Raw genomic sequence first — 15,388 nt, 5'->3', positions numbered from 1 at the left:
GAGAGAGAGAGAGAGAGAACATGATTTCTTTTCTTTTTTTTTCTTTTTTTCTTTTTTTTACTTTTGATCCATTTTCTCCTGAATTTCTTTCTTTCTTTCTTTCTTTTAATATTTTTATTTTCTATATTCTTTGTTTACATTCCAAATGATTTTCCCTTTCCCGGATCCCCCCTCCCCATATGTCCCATAAACCTTCTTTCTTCTCTTTCTTTCTCTTCTCAGCAGCTGTCCAAATGTAGTTGTTACTTTTTGCTCAAGCTTTAAAAAAATGACACTTGAGCTTCCCTCAGAGTCCATCTTTAAATCCCTTTATTATTAAGACCAAGAATACACGAAAGGAAACCCAAGTTTCCCCACAGCAATATAATAGAAGAATATGAATAAAAAAGTGTTGTACTTGTCATCATGTACATGTTATCTAATGGAAGCAATGAAGAAGCACACATAAAATTAGGTGTAAAATGTCCAAATAGGCATCTGTTATATCTTCATTTTCGATTTTTGCAAAGACAATATTTAAGCATGCTTTATATTTATAATCTACTTTTCTTAGTTAAAATGCAAATTTTAATTCATAAAACTGATCAACTCAACAGTAAAGCAAAATTAAAAGTTAAAAAAATGGGATTTTTTCCTTTGAATTATTTATTTAAGCTTGTTATTTTAGGAAATTCTTTTCTAGGGTCATAAACACAGGATATAACAAAATTTAAGTTTTTTGGGGAAATATGGTGTCACATTTCATTCTATATTGGAAAGACTCACAGGGAAGGAGCACGGGTAGGCATGCCTAGGGTGGCAGACACATGCTTGTTGCATTTGGTTTCTATGCCTCTGTGTCTCCTTAGAAGAAGGGACCCCTTTCTGCACATGACATCCAAGTCATTTTGTGAAATAAACATTCAGGTTCTTCAATGAAATACCTCATTTAGTGTAGAAATACTATAACAGAGCTGATGTGAGTGCAAGGATAAATGAAAAAAGAGAACTCCAGAGTAGAGGTGAAAGTCTACCCCTCCCACAATCTTAGGTGCGATATAACAAGTAACCACTGAATGTGGTCACAGGGGGATATTTGATTGGAATTGTTCCTTTTACAAGTCGCAACCACACTTCCTGTCCATAATTTAATTCAAATAAGGCATCCCCAGTCAAAACTCTGTCACAGTGTATCTCATTGTCAGCATTTTCAGACTCAAATCTAAGCTTGTCTACTCCATCCACCACAAAAAACCCCGAGATATGCGCACTGAATGACTCAATAGTGTATTTGAATATGTACACGCCAAGGTATGGAATTCGGAACTTGCCAGTTCTTGGGTTATATGAGGCCCCATAATTGACGGTTAGATCATTGAACAGGATAGGACCAGGGGCCATCATTCCGTGAGTGTGAGATGCAAAAAACGCCACCATTGGAGCATATCTGTAAGATCCTTTGGAAAAATCTGTTCAGGGAAAAACATGACACAGGTTATTTTTCAGGCTTTTATCTTGTTTTTCTTCCTAGAGCTCTCATTTTATCTCAGTCTCACAGACTTAGCGAAAACATAAAGCTCTCCATCAAACTGAATGATGCCCATGTGTTTGGATGTCTGCCTCGACTTTAGGCAAAATGTGGAAACACCAAGTCTCCTGGAGCCTCAGTTTCTCCGTTTAGATAAGCGTGGACTGTGACATCTGGCAGCTATCGTGTAGAAATGCCTGCAAGGTCATTGTCATGCTGTATTGCACTGCCTAGAGATAAAGAAATTCAAAGACCTGAGCAATTATGGAATGTGGAAATTCCCTGCAGGAACTGAAACCTCCAGGATGGGGAGACAAGGTTCCATGATAATTTCTAGAGGCTGAGAATGAAGTGAAATGCAGCCAAGCTCTTCAAGGAGAAGCAGGCAAAGGTAAGTTTGTATGTAATTAACATACAACACTTAGGAAACACTTAGGTCAGTAACACTTAGGAAAGATTTAAAATGGACTGAAATGTACTCTTAGATACAGATAATCAATAAGGTCTGATATGAAATATTCCATGGGCACTGTCTTAGTCAGGGTTTCTGTTCCTGCACAAACATTATGACCAAGAAACAAGTTGGGGAGGAAAGGGTTTATTGAGCTTACACTTCCATGTTGCAGTTCATCCCAAAAGGAAGTCAGGACTGGAACTCAAGCAGGTCAGGAAGCAGGAGCTGATGCAGAGGCCATGGAGGGATGTTTCTTACTGGCTTGCTTCCCCTGGCTTGCTCAGCGTGCTCTCTTATAGAACCCAAGAATACCAGCCCAGAGATGGTACCACCCACAAGGGGCCCTCCCCCCTTGATCACTAATTGAGAAAATGCCCCACAGCTGGATCTCATGGAGGCACTTCCCCAACTGAAGCTCCTTTCTCTGTGATAACTCCAGCCTGTGTCAAGTTGACACACAAAACCAGTCAGTACAGGCACTAAAACTAATATATTTTAAATGATTTTAATATATTTTAAACTAATATATGCTCTTGTTTAAAACTCTGGAGTGCTACATTAAAACATGTTATTATTGTATGAATAGTGTGTGTGTGTGTGTGTGTTTGTATGTGTGTCCCATAGGACAGCTTTTGGGAATTAATTCTCCCCTTTCCCTGTGAGATATGAGCATCAAACTCAGGTGTCAGCTGCTATCCAGGAGCCATTCCTGTTGAATAGGCTCAGGGTCAGGGAGCTACACCCTCAAAGCAAATGTGCAACAACAGCAATCTACAGAAGGGAAGAAAACACGAAAAACAAACTAAGAAGGCACAAATGATCTTTCACGGTATTTCCGGCTTGTGTTGGCGTGTGACACTGAGAAGCATAAGAAGGTGATGCTTGTACCTGGTGCTACTGCATTCTCTTCCATGCTCTTCACGGTGCAAGTGTCACCCATGAACGGGTGCCGGCAAGCACAGATGAAGCTGGATCTCCCGCTGATGCACGTGCCGCCATTCTGGCATGGGAAGCTGCTGCAGCTGGAATATTCCTGTGCTACTGAAAAGGAATCACAACAAAAAGGGACAATGCATTTTTGTCTCAAACCAAGCTGTGCAGCAGGATAGTTGAAATGCTGAATTTGAAGAAAGGAAAACAAATCCTTAGACGGAAACCACTCAGCAGTGTGCGCCTGGAATCTAGTACAGATCTCTTATCTCTGACACTCGTCAGGAAGGGTATGGGACTTCATGCAAAACCTTCATATTTGACCCCATTGTGTGATGCAAGGATAATTTTGTGATCAAGTGTATGTGAGTTTATTATACTTTTGATTAACTCTGAAACAGATATAACTATGGAAAAACAGGACTAAGTATATTTGAATTAAAAAAACAAGGGTAACATTTTAAATCATTAGAGAACAAATACACCTTTATTTTCTTAAGGATGTGGCATTATGTAAAACATTTAGGTGTTTGTGTGCACATCTGAGTGAGTTTGTATGTGCCATGTGTGTGCAGATTCCTGTTCACCCCAGCAGAGAGATTTGGATTTCCTGGAATTAGGGTTATAGACAGTTTTGAGCTGCTTGGCATGGGTGCTGGGGACAGAACCAGTGTTCTCTGTAGGAACAGTCAATGCTCTAGTCCTATGAGCTATTCCTCCAGGTCTACCTTTTTAACACTACAACAAACTGAAATAAACCAAATCAAACTAAACTAAAACTAAAACCATATTTTGAAAAAAACATTTAACACACAAATTTAGTGACTTGTATTTGTAGCTCACGAAAGTTCTGATAATCACACACAAGAATGTTTCTGAGGTTACAGTTTGTATAGTACACACAAAATACTTAATTTCGCTAGAATTCCAAGTCACAATGGCAGGTACAAACAGAGCAAAATGATATGAATTTGTCAGGGAAATGAGCTGGAAGAATCCGTCCTTTGCTTGCTACGGTTACTGTTAGGGCACCACCTTGTGGCAGTAACATAAACTTGAAGTTCACTCCTTTCCATCTGTGATTGTAGATCACCTAAATTTTGAATCCTGTGTAGCTTACTCTGCCATCATATGTAGTGCCTGGACTCTACATGTGAAGGAAACGACATTTATGTGAGCCTGGTTTATTTTGCTTACTTTGATGACATCTAGTTCCATTTAAATTTTCTACGCGTGCATTATTATTATTATTATTATTATGCAGTTGAACAAGCCTTCACTTGTGTGTGCATGTTTGCATGTGTGTGTGTGGGTGTGAGTGTGTGTGTATAAAACAGTTTTCCTGAGTGTGTGTTCAGCTGTGTTATTAGGTGCATATGTGTGCCTGTGGAGATCAGAGGTTGGTGTGGGATATCTTTTTGATCACTAACCACCTGAGTTTTTGACATGGCCTTTCTTTAAACCCGTATCTCATTGATTCAGCTACTTCATCTGGCCAGTAAGTCCCACAATCTTCCCACCTTCAACCTAGTTCTGGGGTTACAAACACAAGTTATGCCTGTCTACAGGTGCTGAGGATCTGAACACAGGTCCTCATGCTTGTATGTCAGATATTTTATTAACTGAGTCACATGCCTTGTAACATATATATATATATATATATATATATATATATATATATATATATATGTATGTATGTGTGTGTGTGTGTATGTGTGTGTGTGTGTGTGTGTGTGTGCATACAATTTAAAATTGTAATTTGTTTTGTTTAATAATTGTTTTATATATCTGTATAGTCTCTGTTTCTAAATGTATATTAGTGATTCATTCAAAATGTGGTCAAACTTCATGCCTGTATTATTGCTTTTTAAAGAGAATATATTAGTATGTTCCCTGAAAATTCTAACATGATTTGAATTTTCTTGACATATTCTCTATAAACTGTTTCTCTCATCTAGAAAAGCATTTGAACAGCTTAGGTAATAGATTTTATTTATTTACATATATTGCTTGCAATATAGTTGATAAAACGAGTTATACTGGTCTGTATTTCCTGAATACTTCCGCCCCTTGAATCAGGTTTTCTAGCTTTGCACTTGCAGTTAGCACTCATTCTAGAACTTAGCTTGTTACTTACTAGCTTGTAAACAACCAGCAAGTCTTCTTTGCTTGTTAAATGTGAATTCTTCTCTGCAAAGCACTAGTTCCATCGGTCATCCCATCCTCTGACCTAGCAGCATGGTCAACTCCTGGGAGACTGCTCCATTAATGAGCTTCACTAGCAATGGCTGATTGTACAACAGAGTTGCAGGATAATGAATTATTTCTGCCACTTACAGTCCTTACTTTTCTAGATGAGGAAGTCAATCAATCTCACTTATAGACTAGGCCTGTGAAAACATCAAACCTACTCCAGGGAGAAAAAGTCAAGGCTCTGTGAAATGATGGCTTTCTCTCCATTCCTACTTATTCCAGTCTCTTCTTCAAGGACAAGGCTTCTGCTTGCTCTTCAGTGTCTAGTGTGCACACTCAGGATGGGAGTTTTACTTTGCTCTTGTCCTTTAGCATTACAGAGCATGCTGCATACTCTTCATCCCAATTGTCCTGTGGAGTCACTAATCTGCAAGAAGATTCCAGTTCTGTCTCATTGAGGAACTGAACTTTATGCTGTTACTGCACTAGTCCAAACTTCTTGTAACCATACAATTGCCTACGAGGATTTTGTCCTGTGCCTCCTGTTCATCTACCAAGATGCCTCCTGACTTCTGCAACTGTCTCCACGGTTTCTCTTTTATGTTACATTCTTTGCCTCACTTGATACTTAAGGTATGTATTTTTGGCTTTCAAGTTATAGAGACAGCAACTCACATTTTAACATGTAATATCCATGATACCTAGTGCTGAACACATAATGCCAATTGAGTCTTGGTAGGAGAGACTATAGTGATAATTGCTAGCTGCCACTTCTGAAAAGTTTTCACGGTACTTCCAATGGAAACTAAGTTCATAGACCTCATATCTCTCTCAAACTTTGTCACAACAGGTCATCTGCACTATGATCTGATGTTATTGAAGGGCTCTTAAAGTCTACATTAATTCATTTGAACGTGAGTTTATGAGTAGTACTGACTTGCCTTTCCTGTCTATAGAAACTATGCCATTTTATTTTGTGTAAATGAGTCAGCAACCCATTCCAGCTTATATATCAGTTCCACATTTATATTGTGTGTTTTATCATCTAATCAGTGCTGAAACACATCATGACTCCATTTCAGGTATATGGCCTTACACACAGACAAGCATGGTTGATGACAGTATGTCAGTTGGGGTTACATATAGGTTGCTACAATTCGACTTTTTTTTTTTTTATACTGCTCCCTTTGCATTCTCTCACTCTTCTCTCCCTCCCAGGTCCTTTGAAAAGATGAAAGAAAACTATTATATTTACCGAAAATATTTTTTTCTCAAAAGTTACAAGCTTCTGACATGAAGAGATACATGAAAAGTTTAACAAGGAAATCCAAAATTTATCAAAGCTAATACAAAAATTCTCTCACCTTAACAGTAGTAATAATTCATGGACAAATATGCTTCGTAGTCTTCTCTTTTCCTAATAATTTCCTATCACAGTCTCTCCCTCTCTCTCTTTCTCTTTCTCTCTCCCTGTCTGTCTCTCTCTTTTTTCTTTTTTTTAATTTGATATATTTTTTATTTACATTTCAAATGATTTCCCCTTTTCTAGCCCCCACTCCCCGAAAGTCCCATAAGCCCTCTTCTCTCCCCCTGTCCTCCCACCCACTCCTTCCCACTTCCCCATTCTGGTTTTGCCGAATACTGCTTCACTGAGTCTTTCCAGAACAAGGGGCCACTCCTCCTTTCTTCTTGTTCCTCATTTAATGTGTGGATTACAATTCAACTTTTATACATCCTATGACTCATATTGTTCTCCTTTATTTCTACAGTATTTTAAAATGGTTAGGTGTTCAATATGCAATTCATTCTTAAAAAATGAGCTCTGGTAAAAAAACATTTGTTATCTTCCCTCATCCCTGATGCTAGAATTACCTTCACTCTCTCAATTATATTCTGATGCTGTTTCTGGTCTTGCATTGAACTTATCACACTTGATTATAAATGTTCATGTGTCTTTACTTCCAACAGAATGTCACACATATGACATCAGGGCTCACAGTTTACTCCTTACCACTATGAATTCACACAGTGGGGGGCATATGCAAAATGGCAAAGCTTTGAAGGATGAATGAACAAGTTAATGAAAGTTTGAATTGGTGGTTAGTTCCTTATCCAAATTCTGCCTTCACAGTTTCACAAAGATGACATGGGTGTGATGGGGATCATTATAATTAGTTGAGCAGTTTTACCAACTCAACATTCTGCTATCCTGGGCAAGTAGCGTGGCTAATCTTTCAATGCTAATTTCCCTATGTGGAACATGACTAAAATTAATTTTCTATTGTCTTCAGATAGTTTGGGAATTTCAATTTGTTCTGGCCTTTGCATTTTGGTATCTAATATGTACTCTCTATATAGTGTCTTCTTCATCCTATTACTATATTTCAAAAAGGTTTGTACTAATTTTGAACCCATTATAGAGGTCCTTCCATTTCAGAGCACCTTACCTTTATGAACACTTACCCCTTGCCCCTTTATGAACAATTTCCAGCTCCTTGGGTCAGGTGCATGAAGATGGACTCTGACTGGAATATACAATCCATCTACATAGTCTTTTTCAGCATTCAATCAGAACTTATTCAATAGGAGTTTCACGACCAAACTCACACTCTGTGTAGCCTTGGCTGTCCTGGAACTCACTCTGTAGACCAGGCTGGCCTCTACCTCAGAAATCTGCCTGCCTCTGCCTCCCAAGTGCTCAGATTACAGGCGTGCATCACCACCGCCCAACCTTCTACTTTATTCTTATTTGTATTTATTACATATAAAATAGATTGTATAATTTATAAAACACGGTTATATACACAAACTATTAATATTATTTTACTTTATGATTTTATTATTTACTCCATTTTAGCATCAATATCTTACTTTAAATTTCTTCATTTAAACCATCAGTTCTCAACTTGTATAGTGTGACTCCTTTGGGTTAAAACAACCCTTTCACAAAGGTCTCATATCAGATATTCTGCATATTCGATATTTATATTATGAGACATAACAGTAGTAAAATTAGAGTTATAAAGTAGCAATGAAATAATTTTATGGTAAGGGATCAGCACAACATGAAAACTATTTTAAAGGGTCATGGCATTAGGAAGGTTGAGAACCACTGATTTAAATGATCACATTGCAAAGGACTCGTAACTGTAATCCTTGCTCATGGTACAATTGAGTTTCAAGGGGATTGGTGAGGAGCCCTTCCCTGCTGCCTCTGGGCAGCTTCACAGCACACAGGTGAAAGCAGCCTGCCTCTCTCTGTATAATTTTGCCCCTAGGTGACTGCTCTCACAAGCTCACTTTTCTTAATATTTCATCCTGATTGCAGTGACAAGATTCTTCCCCTCTTATACTGCTTCCATGTTGACATAAGACTTATACTTCCATTACTCTAGGATTATTCCAGATTCCTTTCTTGACAAGTCATGAAAGTGTCAAGATGTATGTTTATATTCAGTATTCAAATTTATCCTACTCATACATATTGGGCTCACTAACATGTAAATGTATACAGATACTCTAGGTACTGGCATGGTTTAGGATTTTTTTTTTTTAAACAAAGGTATAACATTGGTTAAGGTTTTGTCTTTTACTGTCTATTGTAATGCTAAGTGAGGGTCCCAAAATCTAGAGTCTGTAGTAGCCAGTATGACCCTGTCCCCAAGTTAATTCTGATTGGTCAATAGAGATGCCAACAGCCAATAGCTGGGAGAAGAGACATATGTGGACCTGTGAGGTTTTCAAAGGCTTAGAGAGAGGAGATGATGAGGAGGGAAGAAGAAGAAAAAAAGAAAGAAGCAGCCATGAAAGAAGAATAATGCAGGAGGGAGGGCCTGAGCCTCCATGGGTAAAGGCCAAGAGAATGTGGCCATGTGGGCTAGCCAATTGTAGCTAAGAGCAGCCCAGATGGAACAATAAAACAGAGTAAGTGATAATTGGGAGTTATCGTTAAGAAGGTAGATTGTAGCAGCATGGACAGTTGCCTAACTATTGTGCTCCCTAAGGCATATTGAAAAATGTAAAGGCTGTGTGGGCTTTCATCCAGGAACATAAATAGTTAAAGGTGGATAGAAACTCTGCTCCAGGTTTTATAATAATAATTACATCATAACATAAACTTAGTTTTTGTCAACTTGTCACAAACTGGAGTATTGGAAAGAGAAATCACCCATACCAGATTTGCCAGTGGCATGCAGTAGAGGTGGAGTGTTTTCTAGATTAATAATTTCTGTGGGAGGCCTTAACCCAGTGTGGGCACTGCCATACTTGGGCAGTTGGTCCCGAGTAATAAAGGAAACAAAAGTGGCAACTCCTGGAATACAAGCAGCATTCCTTTATGCTTCAGTTCCTGTCTCTAGGCTTCTGCCTTGAGTTCCTGCCCTGATTTCTCTTGGTGATAGAGTGTTACCTGGAAGTGTTAGATGAAAAACAACAACAACAACAACAACAACAACAACAACAAAACCACCTTTCCTCCCTAAGATGCTTTTGGTCGGGGTATTCATTACATGAACAGGAAAAAAATTAGAGCAAAGTGTGATGGGTACCTTACTATCTTAATGGTGGTGGAGGTCAAATGACTGTTAAAGCTCATAGTCTATACATAGAAGTTGGAGGGCAATGGACCATGGGAAGAAGCCTGATAAGGTTGAACTAAAGGTTAGAAACCTCAGAAACCCAGATGGGACCACAGGAGCTTCACCTGCTCCTGGCACCAGGCCCCTGTCATGTAGCCACAACCCCCCCCCCCAGAGAGAGACAGAGATTTGTGGCCATCAAATATGAAGGGGCAATGCCTCAAGTCCTTCCACATGTAGATGGTTCCCTTCCCAGACACTCCTCCCTGCAGAAGATATTTAATCTCAGACCCACCCTGAGAAGTGGGGTGTGGTTTTGCAAATCCATTTTGTGCCATGACAAATCACTGTTGGGAACCATTGACTGGCTCTTTTCACCATAATCTGCCATGGGGAGGCATGAAGAAGGCCTTCGCTTATAGAGCCACAATCTAATATCCTTAATTTCTGCACTCCCAGCCACAACTTCTGTCAAGCTAAGGACAATCTCCAGATGGGACAAACCAGAACTCCTCTTTTCCCCCTCCCCACATAGACACTGTCTCCAGTCTTCAGACCAATGACTACATTCTCTGCTCTTCTGTGACTCCTAATGGCACCTGGATGTCTAAGAGTCTAAGAATCCCAAGACTCTGGCCTCATCGCACGGGGACCGGAACCAGATCCAAATTTCCAACATCTCAGACTGTGCTTTCCCGCCCCAGGAGCCACGTCTAGGTGCTTCTCTAGTGCTACCCTACAGCCAAGCACCTGCCTTAGGGTAGCTACATGGGGTAAGCAGAATCTTCTGCCTCCCCAAATGGCTGTGCCTAGCGGCTGCACCACCCTTCACCCCACCCCCACATTATGAAATTGTTCCTCAACTCTGGGTTGCTGAACACTTTTCCTCAGTTCTAATTTGCTTTAGTGGGTCAGGAAATGTACCTGGATGTCAACATCAACTAAGCTTGTGCTTCTTGATCCTCTTCTGGGACCTGTGGTTACTGGTATTTTTCACCTGATTAATTTTTACCACATTGAAAATTTCCAAATAAAATTGGCCTGCTGATTTCTCTTAAGTCAGAATCAAAGAAGTCCAAATTTTATCTATCAATTAATGATTGTGTGTGTGTGTGTGTGTGTGTGTGTATAGGACATTGGGTGTCTTCAGCCGCTTTTGGCCTTATTCCCTTGAAACAAAGAACAGTAAGACCACGATTTCAGCTAGGGCTTATAAGAAAGCTTCTAGGGTTCATTTATCTCTACCTCCCCCAATGTGGAGATCACTGTCATGTGCATCATGCCTTGTGGTTTTGCTTGGATGTTGTAGAATCAAATTTAGGTCATTATGTTTGCAGAACAAATAACCTTACCCATTGAGACATCCTCCCCCACCCCCAGTTTTAGGAGTTCAAATTAGTACTTTAAATTATGCAGTGTCAAAAGAATTTTCATAGAGGTATTGACTAATATTAAAAAATTATTTGATAATCAATACATAAAATATAATGCCACTTTGCAGTGTTTCAAATGAAAACTGTAACTAATGAGCAGCAGGAAAATATATTCATTGTATTTAATGTGGAGAGCAGTTAGTAATCTCTCCAATTTTGGTGCCAGTGGACATGTACTGCTGAGGAAGCTCCTGTGATTCAAGCATGTACAAGCATGCAAGCCTAGGCGGTGGGAAGGTAAACACAGACAAAGACTGCTGGATACACCCCCACCATCACCATCAGGGAAAATGTTACAAACTTTACTTGTGGCTGGCACCTCATGGGCAAGGGATGCCTTTGCATGGGCCCACCGAGGTACCTCTCCCACCTCACCATATTTGGTTCTATAAAATATATCCTGGTCTTTTTTTCCTGATAAAACACAACATTGTTCATTTAATATTCTCTTCAACTCAAATATATTTTATCCATAGGAACAAGGGAAACCATTCCTAGTAGGTAGGCCTATAATCAATTGTGGCACAAAGAATATCTTTAAGACTTCCATTCACATAAAAGAGTTAATGAATCTTGAAAGATGGGCTAACTGAAGAACAGAAAGGGATTATGGAGAGGTTAAATGAGTAAAACATATTATAAAATACATTATAAGCATCATAAAAATGTCGTGAGGAAAGCTGTTATTCTGTATAAATCATATATACTGACTAAAACACAAAAAGAAATTTGGTGTGAAGGAAAAAAGTTAAACTGAAAAAAAATTGTATCATCCTTAAATAATTGTTTTGTACTTAGAATTTGGTCTTTCTCCTACTTAAGAATTTGGTATTAGTAGAGGATGGGTTTCTATGCCTACTAAGCATAGCATGCTAACTGACAGCTGTTGAAAGCCAAGTGGTGCACATTCTACTACATTTTTTCTTACTTTATTGATGAGAATAAATACATTGTCTCCTTCATATAGGGAACAAAAAGAAGCCTATTGGTGGATTTTCTGAGTCTTTTTTTTTTCCATAACTCCTCTCTCTCTCTCTCTCTCTCTCTCTCTCTCTCTCTCTCTCTCTCTCTCTCTCTCTCTCTCTCTGTGTGTGTGTGTGTGTGTGTGTGTGTGTGTGTGTGTTAAGTATAATTTTATCTGTGAGCCCAACTATGTCCAGGAACTGTAGTTATAGTGGAAGATCACCAAATGTGTGTGGTTCTCAGATTTTCTAAAATAGATGATGCATTCTAAATTTAATCAACCTTCATAACTGAAGTGCCTTACATTTAGTCATTTTCCACAAAGGTCATCTTTATCAAAATACCTTATCTTAATGTGTACTTAAAAGTCTTACTTTAAGTAATATAGAAAGTCATCTAAATAGAAAATAATCTAGAAGGAAACTATTCTACAAAGACTTTGGGGAGGGTTGAGAACATAGCCAGCCAATTGCTATACAGACAAACCTTCAAACATGACACTAAAATAAAACCAAAAATCTTTGAAATTTATTTGAATATCTATTTGAATAGAAACAAATCAAGTACTTGGTAATGAAGCTAGAATAACCTCTCATCACTCACTTGGTAGATATCATTTTACCATAACTGAACGTAGGCCCTACCCTTTACTACAGATTTCATGAATAACTCATGAGACTTTGATAACTGCCTGTTTTAAGTAAAGACAAATGGAAAACAGTACCTTGGTTTCAGCAGCATCATTGCAGGACTTGGTTGCTGGTCTTTAAATCCTTGATAAAGGAAACTCCCTGGCATATGAACTTTGATCACATAAAATGTCATAGCCATACTCTGAAGAGTGCGGGACTCAGGAAAGAAAAGCAGGAGATGAATACAGTCTCCCATCCCTGTGTGGGAGACCTGAGGATGGACCCTGAGGCGATAGATCAGGGCACCTGACAGCTGGAGGATGCTGTGGTTTATTTTTTTGTTTCCTCCTGGTTCATTAAAGTAAAGTGATAATTCCTGCCTTGTAGGTATTGTTGGCAAAAGCAATGTTATCTAGTACATCCACAAAGCCTGAAGTAAATGAATGTTAACAAAAACATGCAAAATAGTGTATTGTTAGTGCCAGGCCTCAAAGTAAGTTATCATTTACCAAAATTAAAACTGATATACAGATTATCTATAAAAAAATCACATTTTGTAAATATTGCTGATATGAATACTATGACAAAGAGGTTCCAGAAATGATGGTGTTATCCCCAGGTTTTATTTATGTGGAAGAAAATTGTAGTACAGGTTCTATCCTATAATATCAAAAGTTGAAGGGTATAGGGAATTTGTTACATCTTGTACTTTTGTTAAGTGTAAAGGACAGAGCCAAACTTAGCCAATGTGCAGGCTGATGTGTAGCACAATTGATATAAAGGTATATCAGATGAAGTATTTTATAATGATCTTCCTCCCTCCCTTTTCTTTCTTTCTTTCTTTCTTTCTTTCTTTCTTTCTTTCTTTCTTTCTTTCTTTCTTTCTTTCTTTCTTTCTTTCTTTCTTTCTTTCTTTCTTTCTTTCCTTTTATGTGTGTTGGATCTATGTGTTTCTATGTATATTGTGTAGTATACATGCTTGTGTGTATGTATTTGTGTGTATCTGAGTATGTTACTGCAAATGATACAGTACGTGTGTGTGTGTGGGGGGGGTGATGTCAGATGTCTTCCTCAATGGCTCACAGTCGTCCTCTTTGAGACAGGGTCTCTTCACTGAGCCTGGATCTCAGCATTTCTGCTAAACAGGTTGGCCAATGTGCTCCAGGGACCTGTCTGTCTCTGGTCTACTGTGCTAGGGTTACAGATGTTCACAGCCATGCCTGGCTGTTTTCATGGGTTCTGGGGTTCACTAAGGCCCACAGGCTTTCACAGCAAGCACCTTACCCTGTGAGTCATCCTCCAGCCCCTCAGGTGCTTTAGCCACCATCCCTGGTTTCACAACTTATCTAGTTTTTATGAGTTACTCCAATTTATAGTCCACAGCAGTAGGGCCAGGTTAATGTGTGAGCAAATGCACATCTACTTGAAAGGGTTCCTAAGAAAGTGAATTCACTGAAAGTGATTGCTACAGCATACTTGGAACTGGGCCGAGGCTTCTTTATTGTCTTGGCAGCATTATTGGTATCTTAATTGGGATGTAACAAAGAAATTTTAATTATTAACCTCAATAAATAGGACTATAAAATTTGACCAAAAATAAATAAGTAACTAAATTGCAAGGAGTTTTATCAGGGCCCCAATCAGTAAAATAAAAATCAGAGTTGTGTTATTTCCTATCAGCTGCTAAGTTCAAGTACCAAGTCAGCCATTCAAGTGAGATAAGTCAGCAACATCTGTTGATGGCACTGCCATTTTCTCATTACAGTTTCTGAACTTCAGAATGCGCTTCTCTCCTCTGCAAATGCCCTGCATCCAGACTGTGAACAGTGGTCGTTCTCACCAGTAATAATTTGCAGTACATGTCTCCCAGGGATCACAATAGATTATCGACTGCAATCCCTTCATTTCAGCAGAAGAAATAGATTGAGAAGGAGAATGTTTTTTGTTTTCCTTGTTTGATGTGTTCTGTTTAAAGGCTACTAACTAAAATAGAAGCAGTGTTACACTGAGGACCAGAATCAAGACCTGACTCTTGGGTCCCTACTCTTTCCAACTGTCCCTGTGTTCTATTGATTACATTGTCACAGCAGTTTTCAAGTCCCCTTCCAATTACCTCTTCTTACACTCACTGTGTTGGCCCACATTTAATTAATATGGTCCTAACTTGTGTCCTAGTGTTCTGTGAGACAATGCTTGGCACTGCAGCAGCTCCATACTTCCGAATCATAATGTCACTGCATGTAAACCATTGCTCTGAAGTTCAAAGGTATCTCACTCTTTACAAAATTGTATATAAGGGCAGCATTTTTGTTTGTTTTTTACATTCACTGCTTTCTGGGGTCTACTTAAAGTCATTTCCTAAGTAGTCCCTTAAGACAGTCATTTTTTGAGCTATTTATTGAGAACTTATTTCAAATTGTAACCACTAAAGCCCAAGAAATTAATTGTAGAATAAATTTCTTTAGCAAGCTATATAGAGAAGCTTTTTCTAAGAGCAAGTTTAATTATTTTATAGTGTTCTGGTAAGAAAGAGTTGAAACATCTAAATAGAACATCTATTAGAGTTCAGCTGTGCATTGATTGACATCTAACTTCCATTCAATTAGATACAATAGAGTCTACCAGTTACCTTGTAGCCTACTCTGCTCAAATATGAGTAAGTGCCTTCCATGCCTCGGTCTGGCCATACATTAGGAACT

General features: G+C 38.7%; 1 protein-coding gene across 2 annotated transcripts in view; it reads right to left on the bottom strand.

The window, feature by feature from the left end:
- Window positions 1–286: 286 nt before the first annotated feature.
- Mmrn1 (multimerin 1) overlaps window positions 287–15,388 on the bottom strand; it is a 52,026-nt gene continuing 36,924 nt past the window's right edge. The window contains exons 7-8 of one of the 2 annotated variants that reach the window (XM_052173838.1): window positions 2,850–2,999; window positions 287–1,448 (exon numbers count right to left, since the gene is read on the bottom strand). In XM_052173838.1, coding sequence (XP_052029798.1) covers window positions 1,027–1,448; window positions 2,850–2,999 — 572 coding nt within the window. In that variant the 3' untranslated portion in view covers window positions 287–1,026. Of the gene's footprint in view, window positions 1,449–2,849; window positions 3,003–15,388 lie in introns of both variants that reach the window. The other variant, XM_052173837.1, reaches the window with a different exon arrangement.

This window comes from Apodemus sylvaticus, chromosome 2, assembly GCF_947179515.1.
Source record: "Apodemus sylvaticus chromosome 2, mApoSyl1.1, whole genome shotgun sequence".
Classification (NCBI taxonomy): domain Eukaryota; kingdom Metazoa; phylum Chordata; class Mammalia; order Rodentia; family Muridae; genus Apodemus; species Apodemus sylvaticus.
This window is presented reverse-complemented; position numbering and strand designations above follow the sequence as displayed.